The sequence below is a fragment of the Lathamus discolor genome, chromosome 3 (assembly GCF_037157495.1).
Source record: "Lathamus discolor isolate bLatDis1 chromosome 3, bLatDis1.hap1, whole genome shotgun sequence".
Lineage (NCBI taxonomy): Eukaryota > Metazoa > Chordata > Aves > Psittaciformes > Psittacidae > Lathamus > Lathamus discolor.
This window is the reverse complement of record NC_088886.1, coordinates 66958664-66985016: the sequence shown is the minus strand read 5'-3', so window position 1 is coordinate 66985016 and position 26353 is coordinate 66958664. Positions and strand designations below refer to the sequence as shown.

Genomic DNA, 26353 nt, shown 5'->3' with positions numbered 1-26353 from the left:
AGTGTGCAAACCCAGCTAAGAGACCTGCAGTAAAACCACGAGGACTGCAGCTAGTTCCCTATTACACTTATAACCCAGCAACTACTTGGTGAAATTCAATGGTATTATTTTATTGACGGGAGTTTTACTCTGAATTTACTATAAGCAAGTTTTTCCTGCTGATTCCAGCAGTTGTGTTGTCTCAGAGATTTTTTTTCCCCTACCCTGAGGTCTCGTCCACAATTATAATTCCAAATAGAGCTTGATTCCATAGTAGTTTTATTGCAAACACCTCAACCAGAAGCAAAAGCCAGGACTATATTTGAAAGGTCCCTCCTCCTGCTTTGAAGCATGCAGTGAATTCAGGAGCCAATTTGGAGGGGGGATTTAGTTTTTCCCTTCAATCCATAAACCATTTCAGGAGTGAGTAAGAGGGAGGCCGGATAGATGATGTTTTGCCTGAAATGGTTGTTTCTGTCTTTCACATTTCATGCTCTCCTGATGCTGATTTTGTCCTCAAACTCCTGATCCCTTTTGACATAGTAAATGGCTGTGGCAATGGCTGCTTAGAGAAACAAAGACGGAGGCTTAGGTATGTAGGATTAGATGTAGGAGCAACAGATAATGTGTTGTTAGATACAGATGTAGATACAGATATAGATATGGCCAACAGTAGGGAAAAAGTCTCTGGAAAGAAAGTGTTCAACCTTCTAAATCTCGCCAATTTCCTCTCTGCAATTGAGCATTTAAAAGCAAGAAAAAATCCTCTGTAGAACTGTTTAATCTGCCTGTCATTTATTAGACATTTAATTGGTGAATTGGCTAATAGCAGCCTAAAAATTACCCAGTCTTCTGGAAAACACATCAAAAATCATTGTTTGGGTTCTTTTTTTCTCTCCCAAATGATTGCAGAACACAAGGGGTAGTTTTTGCTTTCCACAGCCATTGGTTTAATGCCGAGCTGTTCGGCTTAGCTGCAATCAGAATTAAATGAAAGGATTTAGTTTATTTTAAGGAAGCAAAACAACCCTTTTACATTAGGATGTAAATTTTAACATTTAGGAAATATGAACCTTTGTGTGTGGCCTGAATGAATATTGAGGGTTCCAAACCCTTTCATTCCTCAGTAATTCTACAGCCACCTCAGCCATTCATTAAAAGATGCAGACAAAATTGCTCACCTCCTTGATAGTCATTGATAGGCAAAGTGAGGGACTGCTGAGAGGCAGAAGGGCTCTGGCCCTTCTGGGTCAGGTTTTATGTCCAAAGATAGAGGTGCTTTACGTACCTGGAGAGCATCAGAGTTAGGACTGCAGGTTTGGAGTACTGGATTTAGGAGAAAGTCAGAAGCAAGAGATTTTGGGTGGGAGGCATTGGGTGAAGGAAAGGGTTCAAGTCTGGTTTTGAGAGTGGTTGTGTTTGAATGAGTTTGTGATGGTCAAGGTACCAAAAGCATCATCTTTATTCTGACACCTTGTCACCTTGCACTTCTCCTCTCAACACACGTAGCTCCTGGATAGGTTCTGTCTGGGATGGGCATTATGCAGCACTTGTCCATGGGCACAAACTGTCTGTCTGTCCTGGCTCCTCTTGGATGAGGAAACATAGGGATCTGTGACCCATGTTTCCTAAATATCTGAGGGACCTGTTAAAACCTACTGTGTCTATACAGACCACCACTAATAATTGCCCAGAGTTGAGGGTACTTGCTGCAGTAACCAGTTGTAGCTGGAAGGTCACCCCATCCGACACTGTAGAAAACTCTGGACATCTCTAAGCAGCTTTTTTTACCTGCTGTGAAATATCCATGGATTCACTTTTAGGAGAGAAAAAGCAGCAGTTTCTGGTTGAAGTTTATACAGCTTTGGATCACGGTGAAATCTCAGTGCTGGCTGTGTGTTGGCTGTGCCACTAGAGGGTATCTTCAAACCGCTGTCACCGCGGAGACCTTCAGCAGAGCATCACCAGCACTGCTCGCAGGCTGTCCCTGTTCATTCGTCCTTGGCTGTCAGCAGATGAGCTGATAAGAGCTTGTGAGACCCCCCTGCCGTCCTGATCAGCTCTGGGGCAGCAGCACAAGAAGGACATGGAGCTGTTGGAGCAAGTCCAGAGGAGGCCGTGGAAATGCTGCGAGGGCTGGATCAGCTCTGCTCTGGAGCCAGGCTGAGAGAGATGGGCTGGTTCAGCCTGGAGAAGAGAAGGCTCCTTAAGGGGAGACATTAGAGCAGCTCCAGTGCCTAAAGGGGCTACAGGAAACCTGGAGAGGGGCTTTGAACAAGGGGAATGGCTTTAACCTGCCAGAGGGGAGCCAGAGATGAGCTCTTAGGCAGAAGCTCTTCCCTGTGAGCGTGCTGATGCGCTGACACAGGGTGCCCAGAGAAGCTGTGGCTGCCCCATCCCTGGCAGTGTTCAAGGCCAGGTTGGACACAGGGGCTTGGAGCACCCTGCTCTAGTGGAAGGTGTCCCTGCCTGTGGCAGGGGTTGGAACTGGATGAGCTTTAAGGTCCCTTCCAACACAAACCAGGCTGGGATTCGATGAGCTGTCCCGCAGCCCAGAAATGGTTACTGATCTGGGGCTGTGGACAGACCGTGCCCATAGCTCAGGAGTGCAGGTTTGGGCTTGCTCTGCAACCATCATACAGTGATCCCACACATCACTTGATGTACTAGCAGCTCCTGTGGTAATATAACTTAAGGGGATGGGGAGGAAATCTGGTTCTTTTAGCAGTTTTTCTTTGGTTAGAATTCAAGCTCAGCAGTAGTTCAGAGCTTGGGGCGGGGCGGGGGGGGGGGGGGATCGAACTCTCCCATGTGCACTTGCTTCAAAACTGCTGCTTCAGTCCTTTGTGAAGGAGGTGGTTTCTCCTTGAAATGTCTGTGGGTTGCACTCAACAGATTTTTGTCGATTGTAAGGAAAAGAATTCAAACTCGTCCAGCTTTTGTAAGAATTGAAAGAAAATCAGGTTCTTTTTGCCTAGGTCTTTGTGTGTGTGCGAAGATTGCAGGAGGCTCTTGGGTTAATGTGGCAATCAGCTGGCAAAACATAAAGCTCAAGACATGCTTCTTTTGGGTTACGGGATGTCTGAGTGCCTTGACCAGACCATGCAATGCGTCATGTCCTTGCTTTCCTGCTCAGTGGTGGCAGTGGAAACTGCTTGATGGGTTCGACTGACGCTAGAAGCTTATTGAGTGGTAGATGTTAATACTCCATTTAAAAGTAAACCCTGTGCGTCAGCTCAGATCAGTGCTGGGGCTGATACAAGTTGCTGACACCAGCAGATGTCTTGTGGCTGTTTAACAGCATTCTAGCAAGAGATGTGAATTTTTATGGGTGTCTTGATAGCACTTAAGCAATCTCAGCACTAAACAGACCTTTTTTGGCTCGCTCTTGGGGTTTTGGAGTGTCACGTAACAGCTCTACTCAATAAAAGCGAATGCAAAGATATTTACAGGTTCATGCTTTGGTATATTAATAACTCCATATATTAGAAAGTTAACCTTGCCAGCAGCTCTTCCTAGGCTGGGGAAGTAAGGAAAAGCTGGTGTCTTCAGTACCAGCAAGGGATGGCACTGGGCAGGTTGCCCTAGGGATACATTCAAGATTCATTTCTAATAGAAAAACCCCATCATTTGGAAAACACCACTCTATATGAAGGGCTTTGAGGTGGAGGTTTACAACCATCTGTTCACCTCCTCGCTTTTCCACCATTTCCTATTGTTATCAGTGCCCAATGGAAGACTTCAAAACAACTTTCAAGCCCTTGTGTGTATTTACCCCAACGTGAAGATGAGAAGGAGTTCATCCAACAGTCTGTTGGTCAGAGCACAGTGTGTGGGTGTCTGCATCTTGTTCATTACCAAGCTCCCTTCCTTTGACTTCTTTAATTGCTGTAGTTTCGATTCTGCCATGTTTGTGCTGGAGCTGTTATATGAAGAAGCAACTAGTTGTTCCTCTGCTCAGATTTCCACTTACGTGATGTCTTGGCTTGAGAAGTGGGGTGTTTGCAACCTTGTGTTGGTTTTGAGTAGGTTGAAGGGAGAAACCACAAGGGAAAGGCCTTTTGCTGAGAAACAACAGGCACAGACCTCATGTTTCATTTAAATACCAGCCTTAACAGCCAATGGTTTATGGATGCTAAGCAATTCAGGCCATTTTTTGCAGTGAACTAAATGCCAGAGGATGAGGAACCAGAGTTTGCAGAGGTGTATTTGGGTAGAGCATTTGCCTCTGAAAGCTTTTTGCCCTGTGTGACATCCCCAGCCTTTCATTATGGTCAATGAAAAGTGCAGCAAGGGAAAAATAAAGAGCTTTGTAGGTGCTGCGAAGGCTAAAGGAGGAATTTCAGAGGAGAACACAGAGACAAGGACCACGAGTCACTGGATGGGTTTCCTAGGTGGATTTGCAGGCTGTGCCAGAGGCCCTTTTGTTTTCTCCTTATCCCCTTGTGCAAAGCAAGACATGATCCCAAATGGGAAACACAGTGTATGACAACTTATTTCCCTGGTCAAAATGTATTGCTGTTGAGAAAATAATAGACCTCACTGATAACAGTAAACATGAGATTGACTTTCAAGCTGTACTGCATGGTGTTCTCTCCTCGTCAAAAGGTAGGAGATGGGCTTTCCAACTGTGGAATGATAGCACAAGGTTTTGTAAGGGGTTTGTTCAGGGTGGTTTAAGTGTTCCTGAGCCAAAATAACGTGTCTGCCATTGTTAACTTTGTGTTGCAGAACGGTAGTAATGCCCATTGCCAACGAATTTGCCCCAGATGTTGTGCTGGTGTCATCTGGTTTTGATGCAGTTGAAGGCCATCCCACACCTCTTGGAGGATATAATCTATCAGCAAAATGTAAGTTGTGGATTTACAAGAGCAGAGAGCTGAAACTGGTGTAAACTGCTGCTGTCCTAGGGACTAAAGTACACTATTTGCAGGTTTTACATTTTGGGGTCTGTCCTTCAGCTCCTTCATTTCCATGGCAAACTTTGCAGCCTTTTCCTTTGTATTTTGATGTGTTTTGTCACTGCACTGTGTATATTTTGGTCTGGCTGAAGCACTCAGTTCCTTGAAGCATTGAATATTTCAGTTTTGACTGCAAATAAGTTACCAATTCAGTTGTAGTCACATCTTGACATGCGGAAGACAGATGCTGAATCACAGCGTTTCAGTTGTTCTAACGGCAAACTGCAGAAAGAGGCAATGCTAGATGTAAACAGGGCACCTTGCTCTGAATAGTAGCCAAAGTCCATTCCTTCTTCCAGGATACCTGGAGTATAATTAAATAATCTATAATTATATTATAGATTCTATAATATGATAAATTATAAAATATAAATTATAAATAATATAAATATAATAAAAAATAGAGTTGAACATTTTTGTTCTCCACCTTTGCAGCAGTGATACAGGCCCACAAGAACCTCCCTTTAGCTTTAGATCTTTGGTGGTTTACACCGCACAGGAGATGCACTGAAATTCCTCCACTTGGTTATGCTGTGCTTATTCCCAGCATTGTTTCATTGCAGTCAATCGCAAGGACAATTTTTCTTGCAAAAGGATTTTATTATTACTTTTGAAGAGTTTGTTTCAGCCAGGAATCTTCTGTGCAGTGAACTTGAGAACCTTGTAAGGTAGCTGAGCCTATAAACTTCCTATAGGAATAAAGTGAGAGAGATTTACTAGAGATAAGTTATTTAAGGTGTCCAGAAACACTGTAATGACAAGGTCTTGTTTACCTGCTTGTTGAATTACCCATGCTCTGCTACTCTAAATGCTATTCTAACACTAAATGTTATGGGCTCAGCCATGAATCTTGGTGCCTGGCTGTTAATTTGCTAGCTCACAAAGGCACTCGTGGAGGTCACTACAAAGCAGAAAGCAGGGAGCATGGATGGGGTGGTGGGGGGAGAAATGCCCTGGATTTTCTTCTGTTTGAATGTGTTGAGGTTTTTTGGAGGGGGGGATGCTGCTTTGAGGCCGTATTCTTTAAACCCTCGCAGCTTGGTTCTGTTTTGTTTAAAGGGTAGAAATGTATTGTGTGTCATCTGATCAAAGTCCTGGCTGCCCCAGGAATTTTTATAGTGTATTATATATGGGAAGAAATGTCTGTTAAGAACTAGATGTCAAATATCTCTGGGGCACTCCGATGCTGCTATCTCAGCTGAAAGCACCAGCAGCAGTTTGACTGATTTCCCCTTCTCCTCCTCCCTCCCCCATGACTGCTCTGACAGCATCTTCCAAAGCGGGCATAAAGCTGCCTCCTTCCACCCTCTTTCCTTCCTTCCTTCCAAAGGAGCTATTCACTGCTATAGTTATTATTTATTTTATATATATTTATTTCAATTATATTCATTTTTATATATTTATTTCAACTTTTTTATATATAATTATTTTGATACCTTAAAAGGGCTACTAAGAAATCCAGAGGGGGGCTTTGGACAAGGGCCTGTAGGGACCAGCCAAGGGGAATGGCTTTAACCTGCCAGAACAGGGGAGACTGAGATGAGCTCTTAGGCAGAAGCTCTTCCCTGTGAGAGTGCTGAGGCGCTGGCACAGGGTGCCCAGAGAAGCTGTGGCTGCCCCATCCCTGGCAGTGCTCAAGGCCAGGTTGGACACAGGGGCTTGGAGCACCCTGCTCTAGTGGAAGGTGTCCCTGCCTGTGGCAGGGGTTGGTACTGGATGACCTTAAGGTCCCTCCCAACACAAACCAGGCTGGGATTCTATGATATTTAAGCTGGGACACTGAGGGGAGTTAGGAGCGACAGTGCTGCTTCTCACCTGGGATAAACTCCACTGTAGCTCATGGGGCAGATATATATCCATCCCAACACATGCACACGCGGCTGAGGCAGTCCATCAGGGAACCATGGCTGGAATTCTGCAGCAAGCATATTAAAATCCAACCTGGCTTATATTATGCTTTGAGTCCTTTCAGATCCCTTGTGGTTTTTTAATATGATGTAATTCCTCTCTATAATTCTTTGATCCTTTGCCAGGAGCCTGATTCCAGCCACAACCTTTGCCCTTCTCCTGCATTTCCTCTTTTCCCTCTTTGCAGGCTTCGGGTACCTGACGAAGCAGCTGATGGGCCTGGCTGGGGGGCGCGTTGTCCTGGCCCTCGAAGGAGGCCATGACCTGACGGCTATTTGTGATGCCTCCGAAGCTTGTGTTTCTGCTTTGCTGGGAAACGAGGTACGAAGACATGCAAAAAACCAAGAGCCACAACTTCCACCTCATTTCTGTTCTGGTTTTGGGTCCTTTTGACGCACATTGATTTAAACACTGCATGCTTTACTTGTTTCACTACCTGTGTTTAATAATGTGTATTGTAAGGCTTGAAACCACTAAGAATTGAATTAGGGTTTATTCTTTATGCTAATACGTTGCTTTCTGCTCTTTTGAGAAGAACTGTTTGAATTGCTTTCTGAATTCACTGTCCAAGCCAGCTCTCCTTTTTGCAGACCCCCTCTAGTACTACAGCGTTAAAGATCATTTTTGCCCCTGCCATGACTTAATTCACACCAACAGCCTGTGCTTGCTGTGTTAGGCAGCTTGCTTGACATTGTTTTCGTGTTTTAGCTTGATGTTATATTTTATAGCTCTGTCTATTGCTGTATTGCTCTATAAGGCAGAAGCTCTTCCCTGTGAGGGTGCTGAGGCGCTGACACAGGGTGCCCAGAGAAGCTGTGGCTGCCCCATCTCTGGCAGTGTTCAAGGCCAGGTTGGACACAGGGGCTTGGAGCAAGCTGCTCTAGTGGAAGGTGTCCCTGCCCATGGCGGGGGTTGGGACTGGATGAGCTTTAAGGTGTCTTCCAACACAAATCAGTCTGGGATTCTGTGATAACAGCAGAGTGTGAGTCCATAGAGCTAAATAATTCAGCCCTGGGGGAAAAGCAACCACCCCAATTGGAAGTCAGGGGTGGCCGTGAAACCTCAGGCAGCCTTAACGGCCTGTTTTGGATACCCAGCTTTGGAGATCTGTGACAAACTCGTGTTCTTAGTGGAGAAGCAGGGGCAGCAGAGGGGAAAGAAGTACGTGTGTTTGAATGTTTTTAGGCTTCCTCTTCAGGTAAGAGATTGCCCTCCATAAAAAACAAATCTCAAAGGCCAGGGAGAGTAGCAAGACATGAGTAGGCTGCAGAGATGACCTCTGAAGACAGTGGCCTCTTCCACAAGACATCTCTCTGCCTGTCCTGGTGAAAGGAGGTGTTTCCTCCTAAAACTTTCACCTGTCTTGAAGAGCACATCCAGGGTCTTTCATCACCACCTTTGCTGTAGAGCCCTTGGGAGCAGGAGCTGAGGGAGGATGTGGTCAACACCTGACGGTGCAGCACCACAAAGAGGAGAGGCCAAGCAGTGTTTTAGCTTGGGGTCTGCCTCCAGCAGGAACTTACTTCTGGGGATGGTGGTGAGCCACCACAAACAGGGAGCAGGATCTGTGTGGAGGTGCAGATCAGCTATGTTTTACTTCCAGCTTGTTGTAGAAGTGCTCTGTCTTGTAGTATCCACACTCCACATGAAGGACAACAGTGCCTGGGGAAACCTCACTCATCAGTCCAAGAGATAAAACAGCTGGGATCTATAAAAAGCATCTGCTTCTATCATCCAGCATCCCATCTCCAAGCACGCAGAGAGCATCCTCGTGCTTGGCCAGGCAGTTCTCAGCACAGGTAATTGATCCAACAGTCCAGCCTGTGATCAGCTCTTGGGACAGCCAAAATCTCATGAGACAACTACTACATCAGCATGGAAGCAGTGAAGTCTTTATTGCAGCACCCATCTCTCTCAAGGTGGCAGCTGATGGCACTGTTGTCACCACAGACAATTCCTCAGCCCCTCTGGATGCAGATGGTTTTAATGCAGGATGCCCTTTGAAGGGGAGACAGAACAAAAAACATGTGAAGGATGTTATTCCTCTTGCTTAACGTGCTCCTGTGATGCAGGCAGGTGACTGCAGTGTGGTGTGAGGATCTGTGTGCAATAAATAAGTGCCTGATCCAAGCCACAAACACGTTTGGAAGTGCGAGGCTTTAGCCTCTCAGCACTCACAATAGCTTGGATGCTGCCAACTGCCTGAGTAGTTTCACTTAGAGTTAATAATGATCCTTCAAGGTGAAAAAGCACTTTTCATCACTGCATCAGGACAGCTCTGAGGGACTAAAATACTTGGAGATGGACCTGTTTTCACTTTTCCTAGGTGGGCTCTAAGGCTGTGCAGGGATCACAGTCATGTTCTTTGCCTTACCCCCACATCAAAAAGCAGGAAACACTAGTTTTATCAAGCTCTTTTATGCCCTCTTTTTAACACAAGGAAGCTGGAGGGAACTGCTGTTGCTTTGTCCCGCGGCCCTTTGATGCAGTTTGATGTACAGCGTGTGAGAGGCTCTTGCATGCGTGCACATGGACAGCCAGCTGCGGCCGCGACGGGCTGCGGGGAGCTTTGCCTCCTGAAGAGCCATGCTGGAGTTACACAGGGAATGGTAGGAAATGAAGGGAATGGTGCCAGTCCCCAGAGTGTCTGCGTTCACAGGCAGAGATCAAAACTCTTGCGTTATGCAGTGTTAGGCGAAGGCAAGAGCTGTCTTGTTCCCAACTGTCCAGGAAATTAAACCAGAGCTTTAGCTTTGCAGCAGATCATTTTAATGTGAAATCAGTTAGTGCCAGGTAAGGTGGCTTGCAAATGAATGTACATTGCTTTGGTTGCAAACTCAGCTGTGCAACACTAACACAACTTCAGCTGCGAAATCAAAGATGGGCTTGTGACATCCAGGGCCAGGCTGGATGTGGTTCTGAGCAGCCTGGTCTAGTTGAAGGTGTCCCTGCTTGTAGTTGGACTAGATGAGCTTTAAAGGTCCCTTCCAATCCAAGCTATTCTATGATGCAGGGAAGATGTGCTTATAGTAATTTAGACCAGTAAACCATCACGACTTAAAGGGGCCTCTGATAGCAGGGTTGGAGGGCACAGGAAGCAGCAACCATCAGGAGGTGAATCCAGGTATCATTCCAAATAAACAAGAAGGTGAAAATAAGCAGTGGCATAACACCTTTGCCTAATGCCTGGAGGCGTTTCCTCCCTTTTCCAGGAGAGCTGTTGTCTGTGAATTACTTCAAGGGGAGGAGTGTGCAATGGAAATGATTCACGTATGGCTGGGCTGCCTGATGTTGCTTGCTTTCTGTCAGATCGACTGAGAGGCGTTAGAAAGCTCTTACTTAAAGATACGTCCGGGAATTGCTTTTGCCTTCACTTCTGTCATACAGAAGCCAGTCTGGACCAGCGTTATTGTTAAAGAGGTATAAAAAGCACCATCTGTGATTATTAAATGTGGAATGGAGCATCTTCCAGTCCTCATGAAGACCTAGCGAATGGCTGCCACATGGTCATAAGAGCACATCTCTTGGCTGGAGCTTCTCTTGGCTTAGAACACAAGTTGCAGTTGAACTTTGCTGTCAGTTTTGTCTATTTGCAACTGTTGAGCTGTGTCTGCTGCTTTGATGGGGAATAACCCTGGTTGGGCCTCGGCCACTGTTTTCAAACACAAGGATATCCCTTGTTTTGGATACCCAGCTTTGGAGGTCTGTGATGAATTCCATGTTCTTGGTGAAGAAGTAGGGACAGCGGTCAGGGGGAAAGAAGGAAACAAAAGATGGGCTTTGGAGAGCATCAGAGCTGCTGTAAGTTTTACTTTGAGGATTTATTTGGTTGTGAGAGGTCTAATCCAAGCCATTGACCATGTATGTGAGCCAAGCAGGGTTACTCTGCTGGCACATCTTTATGTACCAAGCAGACACCTCTGCTGTGCCAGAAGAAACCAGGAATCTCTGCACTGTCACCTGTTGAAAGCAAATAACCCCATCTCCGCTCCTTGGAAGACCTTTTTATCATTATTGTGCTGCTGTTTCCAAAGGATTGCAGGAGCCGCATGAAATGGATCTTAGGGTCTTTGCTGGGTCTTCAAAACCAAACGAACCACAAGTAGCTGTGCGTTAGTTTGATTTGAGCCCAGGTTTCTTGCCTCCTGTGAATCAAAGCATCATAACTACAACATTCAAAGGTTTAATAACTTCATAAAGGGCAAGAGAACAGTTGGCAGAAGAATATAGTTGTCATGGGGGTTGATCTAATTTCTCTCTTTCTGTACTGACTGAAGGCTGCTGGGGCTGGGATGGATACAGACACAGCTTTCTATCTCCTAGAAAATAGGAGGGAATGCTGTCAAGAATGAAGAGCGTTTCTCTTGCTCTCCCACTTTCCTCATTCCTTTCCCTTGCCCTGGCTGCCAGAGCACTTTCGTGCCTCTGAAAAGAAATGGGAAAAGTGATGCCCTTCATTGCTGAAGGGAGCTCTGGAGTTCCTGTCAGTCACCATAGGTGCATTTGTCCATGCTTGATGTAAAGATGAAGTGGATCCTTGGTAGGTCAGGAGGTAGTTTTGTAACCTCCTGACTGCAGACTGAAAGGACAGCTCTCTCCTGCATGGTAGGAGAGCTTGTATCCAAAACCAAGCAATACACGCACCTAGGTTGGACATTCCTTTTCTATATAGCAAGTCTCAAGTCTGCAGAAGCTTCTGGCTTTTGAGTGCTTTTAACTTAGGAGCAATTTAATGCCTTTATTTAAACCAACTGTGCTAATCAAAGTGTGGGCTCAGCAGTCTCTGCTATGAACCAGCACCGCTTAGCAGAGGTGTGTGTTCCCTGACTGATCCCAGTGGGATACAGGGACCTCTGACAAAGATACAGATCCAGAGGCAAAACCACCTCCTCACCAGGAGAGCTTAATTCACACCCATGGACTTAATTCGCACCCATGGGCTGGAGAATTCTGTTTTCGCAGCAGTGGCAAGCTGCTCAGTGAAGCTCCCCATCTTCAGAATGGTGGGGGTTGGTGGTAAGAGTTAATACACCAAATTAGGTATTTATATAATAGTAATAGTGGCCTTATTCTGTCTGGCCTGTGTAATAGTGCCTCTACATTGAGTTTACATCAGTGGCTGCAGCAGGTTCTGTGCTGCACAGCTGCTGAGCTGCAGCATTTTATGTGCGGAGGAACATCAGGGTGGAGGAGACTGCACTGAGTATCACAAGAGCACTTGGGAAGTCTGTGTATTTTGCCTATTTAACTGAAGGTGGAGAAATAGGAACCAGGGGAGTGAAGTGGAGGTGTCTGGTCTCTTAAGATAACATTTCTTTGGTGTTCCTTTCTCTTCCCAGCTTGACCCTCTTCCAGAAAAGGTTTTCCAGCAGAGAGCAAATGCTAATGCCGTGCATTCAATGGAGAAAGTAATCGAGATACACAGTGAGTATAGCCCCAGTCACCCAGCTGCTTTCCAGCTGGGTATCCCTGTGGGACACCCATTTGACTGCTCCATCATACTGACAACTCTGTGTGCTTTTGTCCTAGTTTATGGGTGGTCACTACCCTTGTGACCTGCATTTGTGCAGCTGCAAGCTGGTCTTGCTGTGCTTGCAAGTGTTGATCAAGCAATGCACAGCAAGCACTTGATTCAGGGAAATGCTTTAGCATTTGGGGAGGAATTAGTATTAAAACCTCTAAAATCTCAGTAAGGGACAGGCTGTCCTGCACTTAGAGCAGGCTTTTATCCCTTCAAAAGTAATTCAGGTATCCCTGAGTGATGTTAAGTTTTGTTGGATGTGGTGGCACCCATTAGTTATAAATGGATAGTTCAACAGAGTATGGCCTAAAGTTGCTGATATATTTAGCTGGGGAGGTTGAAATCATTGTAGTTGACCCTTTCCTAGGGACATTCTTGGGAGATGGAGTAACATGGGAATCCCACTGCTATGTCCTGACATCTTCTGACTTCAAATGTTTGTGGTCTAAGGCTGGAGGGGACTGGTCTCCATTCTCTCCCTCTAAAGCTTTCCTGTGCTCTTTCCACTGAAAAAGGGTAGCAAAGTTCCACCATAGAAGAGAAATGCAACTTACACTTCTTCAGTTTTGGGTGATTTGCCTACAAAGAATGGGGCACTTAGCAACTGAATGCAGATATCCAGCCCAAATCTGGACTACATCCGTCTTGCTTATTTTTCTCTAGGTCTGAATGTTTCTGAGGGTTTTGAAGTGAAAAAGGAAATGTCATTCTATTTCAAGCACCTAAGTACCTCATTTCATTAAGGCAGAGAGGTGATCTGCAATTCTGTGCGGCTTGGATTCTCACCTCTGACACTCCTTGTACATTCTGCATGGAGACCTCAGAGCAGCCTTCCAGTATCTGGAGGGGGCTACAAGAATGATGGAGAGGGACTCTTCATCAGGGACTGTGGTGACAGGACAATGGTTTAAACATAGCAGCTCCTCTGTTGTTAGAGTGGCATGGCATGTATCTCACAGGGGTCTCTCTGTCCTTGGCTCACAAGCCAAGGACTCCCTTGGCATACATTCCCAGGAACCTGCAGCTTCCTGGGACTCCAAGATAGTTCTTGAATTGAGAGAGAGGGCAGATCAGGGTTGCATTTTGCACAGGCATGTTGAGTCTTTCCCAGGTAGTTCTCAGCTATCTCTTGGGCTTGGGAAAGTGGGAATGTGGTGCTGGACCTCTAACAGCACAGGTGACCTTACTGCCTCTCTTCCCACCTCTACCCCAGGCAAGTATTGGCATTCACTCCAGCGTTATGCCTCCACGGTGGGGTACTCCCTGGTTGAGGCTCAGAAGTGTGAGAACGAGGAAGCAGAGACAGTAACAGCCATGGCATCTCTGTCAGTAGGCGTGAAGCCAGCTGAGAAGAGGTGAGTTGCTTTCCTTCTTGTCTGTCCTCCCATCTCACAGTCAGGATGAGCTGTGGTGGGCAGCTTTCTCGGTTAATCCTCCTCTTTCAGCTATCACACACATTCCCCATATCTCCTGTCCTTTGTGGGTTCGCTAAAGACCTCCTGGGCTGCAGGAGAACAGCAGTGCTGTGAGCAGTGTGACCTTAGTATGAGGCATACTGTGCCTGACCCTTCTGCTCCAACTGGAGCTGAACATGGGTTTAGACTGCGAGAGGAAAATGATTTTGCTGCAGAAGATGTTAACATTGCACAGATTGCCTAAAACCCGTTCTTGGTGTCAAGTTGTAATTGCAGGTGAGGTAGCTGAGTGCAACTGCCTGGGTGGGAAGGGGGTGCGAACATAAGGCATAAAACTTTACACCACAAATTGTCCAGCTCTGTGTGCTCAACTCTCTTTTCTCTCTTTCCTCCCATTCCCATCCTACCTGCCCGGCTGTGAAATCACTCAGACCCGATGATGAACCCATGGAAGAGGAACCTCCCCTGTAGCATTCACCTTCCAGCTGGAGTTCTCTTGTTTGTTCGTCTTCTGTCTTGAAGCTCTGCCAAGAGGCTTTCTCTTGTTACTCCTGCGTCCTGTCATGGTTTTCTCCAGAATACAGAAGGACAACCAGGCGTAAAACAAAGCAACAGAAAACAATCTCTCCATATCTATATGCGTCTACAGTATCTATTTGCTGAAACAGAAAAATGCTGGTGAAGAGCAGTGAAGGACTGCCACTGGGCGCTTTTCCTCTGGTCCTCAGTGGGAACAGCAAAGAGGAGCAAAGCCCGTGAAGTCTTTGGCAGAGTTGCCATAAAATGAAAAGAGATAAGAAATAACAAAGTCAAAGATTGAACACCACAACCGGAAAGAAAACAAACCTTTACAGTAAAACTGGTGCTTTCCAAGTTGATCACCCACGATTCAGCAATCTCCGCTTGAACCACTCAAACCCATCGTGTAGTTTCATTTCTTGGATTTTTCCAACGGCTCTTGCCTGCCTGTGAGTCAACGACGTGCTTGTCAAAAGCAAGACAATGTGAGATGGTGTCTTTTAACGGGGAGGGACAGGGAAAGAGAGACTCATCTTAACAGCGAAAGGAAAGGGAAAGAGAAAGGGGGGAAACAGCCCAGATGGAGTCGGCTTTATTGTCTCCAAAGCCATCTGAAGATGAGTTTGTGCCTTTTTTTTAATGGATGGATATGGTGCAGCTGGATTTTCTGAAGTTTGAGGAACAATGCCTTAAGTAAAAACACACACACAAAAAACACTCACAAAGAACACAGCAGTTCATCAATAGTTGTTTTTTTCCCTCTGCTTGGGAAAGCCAAGAACTGCCATCAGGAAAGACGACTTTTTGGCTTGTGCTGGCATGGTGGTGGGAAGCAGGCATCAACTGAACAGAGCGTCTCCAAAAACTCTCTCCAAGTTTGGATTTGTTTTGGTTTCTTTCATTGCTGTTTAAAGAGAAAAAAAAAAAAGAGAAAAAAAAAATTAAGGTAGTTGCCAAAAAAAAGTGGCAAATACTGTTGGGTCTTTGAAATTCAGCCATTTTTAAACCCACTTTTCCAACGTTTTCTCTCTTCTACGTTATCTCTGAATTGAACTTCTCAATTTGGTTGTTGAAGCATGTATTAGACTACAACTGCAGGATTTCAGACTGGAATGCTTTTTATGAAAAGCAGCTAGCATGAGATATTGCTTAAATTTTTAGGTATAACTCTATCTATGTGTATAATGTATATTCCAAATGTATTCCAAGCTTAGAAAACCGGATTCTTACGGAGAACAAAATATTTAGGATGCATTTATAGAAAACTACATTTAATAAATGCATACTCTTAACAGTAGCCATTGGAAAGCTCCTTAGAGAAAGCTTTGTGAATTGGAATGTAAGAGGTGCTTTTGGAAAAGGATCCAGGTTGAAAGTCAAGGACTTTGGAGATGACAAGTTGGGAAGTGTTTCAGAAAGCCAACACGTTAAGCCACTGGGCAACTACCCTTAAACATTTGTATTTTAATTTAAGGTTTTTAGTTGTGATCCTTTTTCTATCAAAACAAAAAGAGAGAAAAAAAGTTTTTTATAACAAAGACTATGAATTTGATGTTAATTTTTATATCAAAACCCTCCAGAAGCCTTGTTTGTGTGACTCTGACATTTACTTTCCATTTGGCAGGTTTCGTTTCCGAATGGCAATAGCATCGAACCCCCTTTTTTTCCTCCCCTCCCACTTTTCTCACTTCCACGTTTTCTTTTTTGCCTTGTTTATTTTTCCTTTGGGTTTGTCTTTTCCTTGAGTCTTTTGGACAGTGAGCAGCTTTCTGCAGGTGTAAGGAACCATGGCAGAGGTTTATTTTCCACAACGGGTGCGTTTTAACAAGGAAGAGGGAACCGGGATGGGCTCTTTTGTGTAATGATACCGCCGACTGTATATTGCCTCAGTTCTGTTATAGTAGCTGTGTAAAGAAAATAAGAGTTTTTCTTACCTTCAACATAGTAGTGTTCCCATGGGTGATGTCTTTGTCCTCCACATGGATCGAAGCCAGGGTTATTGGCGGCTCCTGGTGCTGCCTACCATTGGGAAAGGCTTGTGGGACACTCATGGGACAACTGGCATTTTCTCTCCGCCAGACAGACGGACACACAGACACGCACGCACACCTCCCTGTGTCTTCTTTCTCTCCCTCTTTTTCTCTCCTCTTCTTCTTCCCATCGCTGGTAGGGTTGGAGAACTTTTCCTGAAGGTATTTTTGCCCCACTCCCCATTCCTGCAGACAGGAAGGGGAGAAGCAGCAGAGCCCTGCCGCGAAGAGTTGGAGCAGCACAGAGGAGCCCGGATTGACATGCATGCCTTCTTACAGCAGTGTAGGATAGCACACAGTCCTCCTCACAACAACCAAGTGTAGCTTCTCTCTGTAATTCTCATTTGATTCTGTTTCAATGATGACTGACAGGGTCACTTCCAGTAACTTACTTCCTTCCTTCCAGTTCTCGAAGAAGCCACTTTCATTCCATTCAGGACTCACTCTCATGGGAGGAATTGGAAGCGTTGTGAGCAAATGCAAGAGTCTTTTGTGTTTTCTTCCTTGATTTAGAATGCAGTTTACAAACCAGACACTACTGTATTTGAGGTTTGCAAACCCAAGTACTTGTTCAAGTTATGAATAGCTTCGGTCGTGTAGGACCATCCTCAGCATAGTCTAGAAGTGATCTTCCTGTGTCAAAACAAGAGGTACCTGGAGATGTGGTGGTTTTGGGGGTTTGTTTCTTTCAACTGACCACTTTGCTGCTGTGATCTAAAATGAACCTGACTGCCGAATCTGGTGAACTGATTTAACTTCTCCTTTCGCTGTGTCCACGCTGTGGGCAGTAACAACCATGTTTATACCATCCTTTCTCGTCAGCTCTTCCCCAGAGGGGCTTTGTTGTAGTTTCTTCTCTTGGTTGTGGCAAAGCCATTGCTTTTCTTTCTGTGTTTTCCGAGAGCCGCCTGCTGACCATGCTGAGCCGGTTTCTTTGTGGGAATCAGAGGAGCTTGTCAGGATCATTTCTTTCCATCGTTTTCACTCAGCTTTTGGCCAGGGATGGAAAGATTTTCCCCCCTTCCCCAAGACATCAAAGCTCATCTCCTCCTAACTCCCACCTACGTGAATTTGTTCTGCAGCGGTGCCCGCTCCTGATGTGAGGGGGGATGATCCTCAGGGCCAGGGCAGGCTCAGAGAAGGAGGGGGAAGAGCCCTTGTTTTGAGGTTTATTCACCTTTTGAGCCATTAGCTTCTTCATTTCAGATGACTTTGCTGTGGTGGAAGCCCGGGATGCTCCTGCATCCCAGCACGGTGCTGCCCCCAGCACATCCTTTGTACCTGCTTGGAAAGAAAGGAGCATCTTTCAATCCTCTTTACAGAGAAGCAAGGCCCAGTTTGCAGTACACAAGTAATCATTGGGGTTTAGTGGTTTGTTTTTATGGGGGTCGGGAGGGATTTGTGTTTTGTTTTTTACTTTCGAGACAAAACATTCCTTTTTTTAGTAGTCGCAGCCATGTATTCATTCCATTCTTCCTTTTGTAAACCTTCTTGGGCCCACGTCTTTTCCGGGCATTGCTATATATAAATATATAGATAAAGATATATATGAATCTATTTTTTTAAGTTTCCTACACCTTGAGGTTGCATGGTCTGTAAGGTTGGCATGCGTTTATATTGTACCCAGATTTTGCACGCCAAACTTGGCAGCTTTGAGAAATGAGAAAAGGATAAAAAACGTGTGGTTTTGGGGGTTGTTTTTTGGGTTGGTTTTCTTTTATTTGACTATTTCTTTTTTGGGGGGGGGTGTTATGTTTTTCTTCTCGTGGCATTTGCAGAGACAAAAGGTCGGGATGTTGTTGTCACACACACACACATATGCACCTACACAGCTACACGCGAAGGAAGGAGAGTGGGAAGGGGGTTTTTTTGCGTCTTACTGAACTTAACTGAGAAATTGTGCTTTTTATTGTTAAAAATACATAAAAAAGGAAAAAAAAAGATGAAAAATGACTACTTAAACATTTCTCATTTTAAGAAGAAAAAAAGATGTTTATCTAGCACTTGTAACTTACCAATAATAGAGCTTATTGTATTTATGTGGAAACAGTGTTTTTAGGGCGACTACGCAGAACACACCAAGTCAAAACTGCCTGTGTCATTTGGGGGTTTTAAGTTTTCTCCTTTTCGTTTGGGTTGGGAGGTTTGCTTTGCTTTCTCGGCCGGGTGGGGAGGTTGGATGCAACCCTTTGGCAACAGCTAAGAGTCATTCCTTCCGAGGAGGTGAATGAGGAGGACTTCAACGAGTTAACTCTTCAGCACAGCTGCGTGAACTTTTCTAAAGCTTCCTTTTCCATGATGTATTCTTGCTCGGTTTCACTTTAAAAGCAGTCGTGTACTGTGCAACACTGTGGTTTAAAAACAAGACTTTACAGCGAAAGGAAAACGTGTTTCTTCATTGTGGCGGAGTGGGGCTCGTTCTCAGCCTGCACTTCGCTTTTGTCTTTGATATTGATGAGAAAGAAGTATCCTATTGAAAGAAAGAAATAAGTTAACACTTTTCTGTGCTCCATAGTGGAGGCGCTATTTTCCAGTTTATGAGGATGACAAACTTATATATATAATATATATATAAAAAGTGGGGTGGGGAGGGCGTGGGGGGGAAGGGGTTGAAACATTATTCACCCGAGAGCTTATTACAGATATGTAGTATCAAAAAGTTGTAACTATATTATATTCTACTTTATACCTAATACATGCTCAGTATGACGTCACCATTGGTAGCAGCTCCCAGTTTGCGCTGTAATTTAGACACAGTTTCGCTCTTAGATTGTATGGACCCTACTTTAAGTGATGGTAGCATTCCTCGTGCTAAGTTTTCTGATGGTCCTTTCTTTTCCTTGATGGAGTTTGGAATATTTTCCTCCTTGTTTTCATTTTGGATTTGTTGTTTTGGGTTGGTTTTTTTTAATTATTATTTTGCTCTTTTTTTTTTTTTTTTTTTAGGGTTTTTCTCCCTTTTTTCTTTTTCTCTTTCTTTTTTGTTTCGAACTGGCCAATGGTGTCTTTCTCTGACAGTACCGACTTCGATTTCAACTTTATTAGGAGTCCAGTATTTTGTACCACATTATGACAACTTGTTATTCTTGTGGTGTAAATAAAAAGACAAAGTTAATTATAGAACCACCCTGGTTTCTGTTGCTGAGCTTCTTTTCATCTGGTGCCTTTGGGGGTGGGGGGGAGGAGATGTGAGCTTTCAGCTGCTTTAAGCAAAGCGGTTTCTTGAGGTCGTGAATGAGACCTTGGTGCTTGAAGTGGCTTTTTGGTCAAAGGATGCCCATGGTGGAGCTTCTGCCCTGTTTCCTTGCTGCTCCTAGGTGTGTGTTGACACGTGCACATAGGGGTTGTAGAGTGATGGAAGAACAGAATTCCCAGCAGGAAATCTCTGGGAGCAGCTGAATTCCCCACAAAAGCCACCAGTGAGTGAAAACCAGGAAAACCAATGGAGGGAAAATATGACATTCCATTTCTGCCTCATGGAGCTGGTACTTTCCTTTGCTGTAGCCGGAGCTGGGTATATACCTGCCGGTTCCCAAGCTGGTTCCTTCACCTCCCAAGATGTCCTGCCGCTCCGGGGCAAGTCGCATTTCCATGCCTCATTATCCAGTTCTGCTCTCCTCCAAACCCACAGATCATTCCATGCCCAGTCTGAGCAGATCTTTTGTACTTGCCCACACTCTCTGAGGCTCAGGAGAGCTTCTCAGTGTTGCTTTCAAGTTAAGGTGGGAGAAGCAGAATCATGGAATGATTTAGGCTGGAAGGAACCTTAAAGCTCATCCAGTTCCAAGTCCCTGCCACGGGCAGGGGTAGGGGAGAGCACATGGAAAAACTTGCAATCTTCGGAGCATCTTGGCAGCAAAGCATCGCAGGGACAGAGCTGTCCAGATGCATATGCCTTTCCTCTTGGAAAAGGAGAAAAGGAGGATCATGGCCAAAGTCCACCTAAGCCACTGTTCTTAAAGAGAGCCTAAGCGGTGATCGATGCGGTGTCCCCCCATCCCCACCCTGCTGTTGTGGCAGCAACAGTAGCACCATGCTGTGGAACACCGAGCATCGTCTGTTGCTCCAGCTGTAGCCTGGGAAGGTCTGAGCAGGCAAAGCGTGTACCTGTGGACAGGGCGACAGCCTGGGATGGGGCTTGCTTTGGGACCAGGAGTGACACGGGCCAGCATGGCCATGGGCGCTGTTCTGGGCAGAACTTTGAGAAGGGTCTTCCAGTTCATCCATGGGTATGGAATTCCATTGCCAGGCTCCAGCCAGCTCTGACAGCCTGGAGGGCTCGTTCTGGGAGGAGTGAGGGTTGTTTCCAGCACAGCTTCAGGCTCTGTGCAGTGCATTTGTCAGAGGCTGCTAATCCTTAAAGAAGCCCCAGGTCTCGCCCTGCAAACCCAAATGCGCACTGTGGGCTCTGATGAACACTCATTGCTGAGTGGTGGATTTGAGACCCTACAAATGAGGAGGATGGTGGGGGGGGTGGGGCTGGTTAAGTGCTGGCCTGGATGCTTTGGAGGGCAGCCTGTGACGGGCTTTCCTTTAGCATCCGCAGGACCTGCAGTACTAGATTATCCGTGTTTCCAGCAATGCCTTTTCCTTCTCTGAACACACCAGTTCCAACCCCAGGTCCAGCCCCAGGCATGCAGCTTGCAAGGGAGTGGGACCTGCTCTGTGAGTGCTGACATGTCAGGCCTGCAAATGCACCTGCGATCCAGAGCTGCCTTCATTTCTCGCTACTCACTGTGAGCGCATGGACGTAAACCTGATGCGATGCAGCGGGGAGGTTTGAACTCCATGGTGCGGCACCCAAGCCGGGGTCTCAGCATGGAATGATGTGTTTTAATAACTGCAGCTTCAGCCATGGGAAGTTTTATAGCCAGAGATTTGTTCATCCCAAAGAAAACAGCGTCTGTGCTGCCCCGGTCCCTTTGAGGTGGTTCCTTCCAATGGGAGCCTGTGCCTGGGTGCAAGTGGGATGTTCAGGCTACTGCTCCACACCCTTCCCGTGGCTCTTCCGAGTGAGATGGGTTTGATTTTAACTTTATTACTTCATTTCTTTAAAGGAGGAAGAGGCTGTTTCTCACTGTGGGCAGCAAGTCAAGGCTTTGCCTTAAATCAACGTCTCTGTAGCTGCAGGGGAAAGAGCAGGGTCCAGTATTAAATACACAGCACAGGGGGCAAGAGTTCAGCCTGTGCCAGAAAAACATCCTGCTTTTACGACAGGATTTGGATGTTTGCTGAGTGGAAGCTTTCTCCTAGGGCTGGTGGATGGTTCATCTCTTATGGGCTGCTCTGAGCATCACTAAGGGAGCTGGGGACTCCTTTGTTCCCCCTGCCTGCATCTTATAAGCAGAAACATCAACACAATGCGCTGAACTGCCCTGGGGTGTCATTTGCTGTTCCCCACAGGAGTCAGGAGTGGGTTTGCTGCTCACGGGAGGGGAGGTAGCTATAAACACAAGGCTGCCCAGCTCCAGGCTGGCTCCAAAAGCTGTTTCCTCTCATGCGGTCCTTTTCCAAGAAGCCTGACTGCTCTTTTCTAAGTAAAGTTCAGCTTAGGGCTTCCTGCTGCAAAAGGGACTGTTGCTAAGCAAGGAAGGATTACTATTGAAAACCAGTAAGTGGGAATTTAAATGCAGTTGCCTTTAAGTGGTAATGGCTTTAGGGAAAACACGTGGCAATAATGGTGCCAGAAAGAATAGGATGTGTGCTACAAGCTGGGTGCTTTGGGATGCTGGTACCCTCGCAGTAAGGGAATGGGGGGCTGAGCTGGAGTTTCCAGTGTAGAGAGGCTGGGAGGTGTTTCACACTGTTTCCCCTGGAGCAAAATGGGATAGATGGTGGAAAGGTGCAATAGCTTGCTCATAGCTGGGAATTTAAGGGCTTTCTGCCTGAGTACTGGAGGAAAGGCTGAAACCTGGCCAAAGAGGCAAGAATCTGCCCCTATGGGTGTGACTGCCGTGATTTCCGCAATGTTAAGGAAGAACTGATGCTCCTTTGTATGCTCCCCTTTGTATGGGGAGCTGGTGCTTGAAGCTGATGCGCTTTTGTCCTGCCTGCAGACAGCAGAGACCTATGTGAGATCCATCAGCAGCAAATCCAGCTCCAAAGAGCCATCACATATACAAGGAATTTAACTCAAGAGGTCCTGGGAGCTGAATCGAGGGGGTGTAGGTGAGCTGTAGGAGTCCAAGGCAAAGCATCGAAGGAGAATACCCAGAGACCCCACAGTAACTCTGCCAAGACAGAGCCTTTCAAATGCCAGTAAGTGTTTGCTTCCATGTGGAAAGTCAGTTCAGAGGCTCTGGAAAGCCTGGTGCTGGCCAAATGGGTATGTGGTATAAACAGAGAGCAATGGGATGGAGCCATGTGTGTATGAATTGGAGAGCAATTGCCCTCGCAGTCTGCCATGGGGTTTGGCTGTAACAAAGGGGCTTGGAACTGGATGAGCTTTAAGGTCCCTTCCAACACAAACCATCCTGGGATTCCATGTTCTATAGTCATTAACACCGGGCATTTCCCAAAAGAACACCCAAGCATCAGCTGCTAAGATTGGACAATGGAACACCCTGGTGGCTTCAGGTTGGAATGAAGATGTGAACAACCTAACGTGAGTCCTCGATGTGCCTGGTAAGGGTAGGGTGAGGCTCTCCAGCCTGGATGGGAGAGAAGGGTATGGGTAAAGAGAGGTTAGTAAGTGAAAGAGCCAGGAGGGTTGAGCTGTGCAAAGTCTTGGCTAAAGAATGCTGCAAAGCAGAAGAAGAAAGGGAAAATAGAGGAAAGCGATGGCAAGCATCTCTGAATGGCGAGCTGTTCCTTCACGAGCTGCTGAGGGACCAGCAGTGGGCAGCAAATCTCTGGAGGTGCGGGAAAAGCTGTTCACAGGAGAACAGGAATGTATTGAATAACAGTGAAGGTGATAACACCCCAATTCTGTGCGTTGTGTGGAGGTCACAGTCTGCCTTCTTTGACAACAGTGTAACTCAGCACAAGCGTCTCCTGCTGAGGGTTGACAGTGTGTTTGTATTTCATGGCTGTGCAAATAGCATCCCATAGGCAGACCTAATGAAAGGCTTCAGCAGGGATGAAGCAAAGCTCGAGCTAATTACAGGCTCTGGGAAAAGCGGATGGTGTCTGAGTTTGCTGAGGGGCTCATTGCGTTGGGCTGTGGAATTCCAGTGTGATTATAAGGATGTGGAAATGTGGGAAGCCACCCGCGACTTAGGTTTCTTTCCTGTGCTCTCATGCTATCCAAACCTGGGGGTGCCCAGAAAACCTCAGGGGCTGAAGCAGCAGCAACCGGTGCTTGCCCAGATCCCCAAATCACTGCTCCAGGGACCAACTTCTCCTCTGGGACCAGGCTGAGGGCAGAGGAGCAGCAATGGCAGTGGTCCAGGAGGTGAGCTACCCTGCAACAGGTGAGCATCATCTCCATGGGACCCTAACGCTGGGCAGCAGCCCACTGCCGTCATGTACTTTGCTTTCTGAGCTCAGAAAGGGACCACAAACCTCTCCGGCAAAGCCCTTGGGTTTGTTGAGGGCAGTGAGAATAGAGGGGGTCTGCTCTCCGTCATGGGCACCTGCATCCCGCGCATCCCCAGCCCAACACGGTGGGGCAGTAGCTGCAGCCACCCCTTGAGAAGTAAGGCAGCACAGTGCATGCTCCAAGCTTAAAACACATGGCAGTGGCAGGAAAACCATTTTATCCTGTACAGTCCTGATTGCACATTGATGTGCACCAGCTACAGACAGGTACCTTTTATCTAGGATACCTTTCATAGGACAAGGAGTAAAGGGTTCAAACTGAAACATGGGAAATTCAGGTTGGAGATAAGGAAGATCTTTACTGTGCGGGTATCTCTGCCCATGCCAGGGGGTTGGAACTGGATGTGCTTTAAGGTCCCTTCCAACACAAACCAGTTTCATTCTTTGATTCTATTTGCTTTATTATAGGCCTTTGAAGTCATTTTAATCTATTTTTTCATCAATTCATTCCCCTGCAGCAAGGGGAAATGTTTGGAATCTGCAAATTCAATGCAGTGTAATAAAAAGAAAGCATTTTACTGTATTTAGGAGGACAAGGTCACAGGCAGTGTCGTGCTCTTTAGTTTGTGTTCCATCAAGGCACAATTATCCAATGGTCAGCAGTTTCAGAGGGCCTGGAGGAATGACAGCCCTGTTTCCCTTTAAACCAGGAAGGGAATGGGGAGCAATTCCTGTTTTTTAAAGGCATTGAATGCCTGGAGGCCTGGAGAAAGCTTCCCAAATCTCACTCTTCAACGAGATGTTTTCCTTTGAAAGAGAATAAGGAAGAAATAACAAAAACCAAACCCCCTCCTCCCCCACTGCATGGAGCAGTTCCTGAAATCCCCCCCAGTCCCTATGGATCATGCGGCCAGCACAAGCTTAGCAACCACCTTTTAGCCAGCTGGGCTCATTTGGTGGTGAGTGACAGGAATTCCTGGAGCCTATTTATCCATGAGGTGGGTCTTGGCGCTGGTGAGGGTCCCTGCTTGGCCCTCAGTAAGGCTGCATTGGGTCTGGTCTCAAATGTTTTCCTGCTGTGCTCCAGAAGAAGGAAGGTTCCAACCAAAGGGAGGAATCTTTGGGAAAGGTGGGGAGAGCTCTGCTGTGAAAAGGAAGAGAATTGAAGCAGAGATGGTGGAAAACATCCGGTGGGAGCCCCAAGCATGTCCCAGACCCATCAATAACCCTGCCACCTTTGGGGCATTCAAGAGCAGAGGGTTTGCACATCCCCACCCCGACCCCCATCTCTTTCCTGGCCAAGGTGCCATGGGGGTGTCTGCATCCATGGGATGCAGCTTGGGAAGAGGAGGAGGTGTGCATGAGGCTGCAACCCCAAACCGCAGAGTGGCTTCTCATGGCTTGGCCTGCAACCTGACCAGGGCTGCTTGGTTTCCTCTGGGTTGATTGATGATGGCTTCTAATACATTGCTATACTTTCCCCTTTCTGGGGGATGGTTGATGCTCAGCATGTGGTTGGTGGAATGGCTCTGTGTTCGGCAGGACAACAAATCCTCTTGGCCAGGTTTATCTGTTGGGCTTTATTAGGGAACCTCTGCTTCGCCAGATTCTGGGGGTGCTGAAAATGATACACGAATTGAGTTATTCCTTGTGGGTTGCAGACTAATGCCTCTTTCATCTAAAGCCTCTTCAGAGCTGACCTCTCTGCCCCTTATCTGCCACAGGTAATTCGATTTGCACTGTTACTCCAAAACAATTCCTTTTGGTTCCCTTTGTGAGTCGAGAAAGACAGGACTTAGGACTTAAGTACCACAGACTGCTTCCAAGCTCCGTTCTGAAGAGGCTTGGGGGGGGGGGGGGGGGGGGGGGGAGGGGGCAAGGAAGAGCGCATCGTGGATTTGCTGTAGCAGAAAGCTTGGCTCAGGCAGGTGATGGATCATGCCACGGGCTGTCAGAGCCCTTGTTCCTAAGGATCCCGGCTCAACACACTGGTGCTGCTGGTCTGGTTAGCCATTTATTCCTGGTGCAGAGCCACACAGCTCCTCTGGTTTGACCCTGCCCGGGTTTGTTACTGGAGGGAGGCAAAGAGCATGCAACCTGAGTCAAAGAACATGGCGCCTTGGGTTGTGCCCTGGGCTCTGATGTACCTGCTTTCCTGAGTTCATTGGCAGCTCTTGCACAGCCCGCGCCCAAGGGAAGCCAGTCCTGCCAACCAGACAACCGAAGGGGTGTTGGCAAGGGATGTGCAGTATAGGTGGATGTTGAGCAAAAGCCCTGAGGGCCACCCTATTAACACTGGAGATGCTGGAAAGAGACTGACAGCAAATGGTAGATAACAGGAAGTCCTCCTGCCTGGAATGTCTAATGTGCACATCACCTGCAGCTTGCAGGAGGGGTGAAGAGCTGTGTTGTTCCTACAGTGCTGAGCATCACCCTCTGGAACAGACAAACTGCACAGGCAGCCTACAGAATATGGGGAGAGGGCTGGTTTTGAGACACTTATAGAGATCAAAGAATGGTTTGGGTAGCAAGGGACTTTCA

General features: G+C 46.6%; 1 protein-coding gene and 1 pseudogene across 8 annotated transcripts in view; both read left to right on the top strand.

Annotated features, from left to right (window-relative positions):
• Positions 1-19460, top strand: part of HDAC4 (histone deacetylase 4) — a 217326-nt gene extending 197866 nt beyond the window's left edge. For all 8 annotated transcript variants that reach the window (XM_065669699.1, XM_065669701.1, XM_065669694.1 and 5 more), the window contains 5 exons: positions 4711-4829; positions 7036-7169; positions 12188-12272; positions 13583-13724; positions 14216-19460. In XM_065669699.1, the coding sequence (XP_065525771.1) occupies positions 4711-4829; positions 7036-7169; positions 12188-12272; positions 13583-13724; positions 14216-14255 (520 nt within the window). In that variant the 3' untranslated portion in view covers positions 14256-19460. The remainder of the gene's footprint in view (positions 1-4710; positions 4830-7035; positions 7170-12187; positions 12273-13582; positions 13725-14215) is intronic.
• On the top strand, positions 18085-19525 carry LOC136009985 (uncharacterized; annotated as a pseudogene).
• Positions 19526-26353: the final 6828 nt, after the last annotated feature.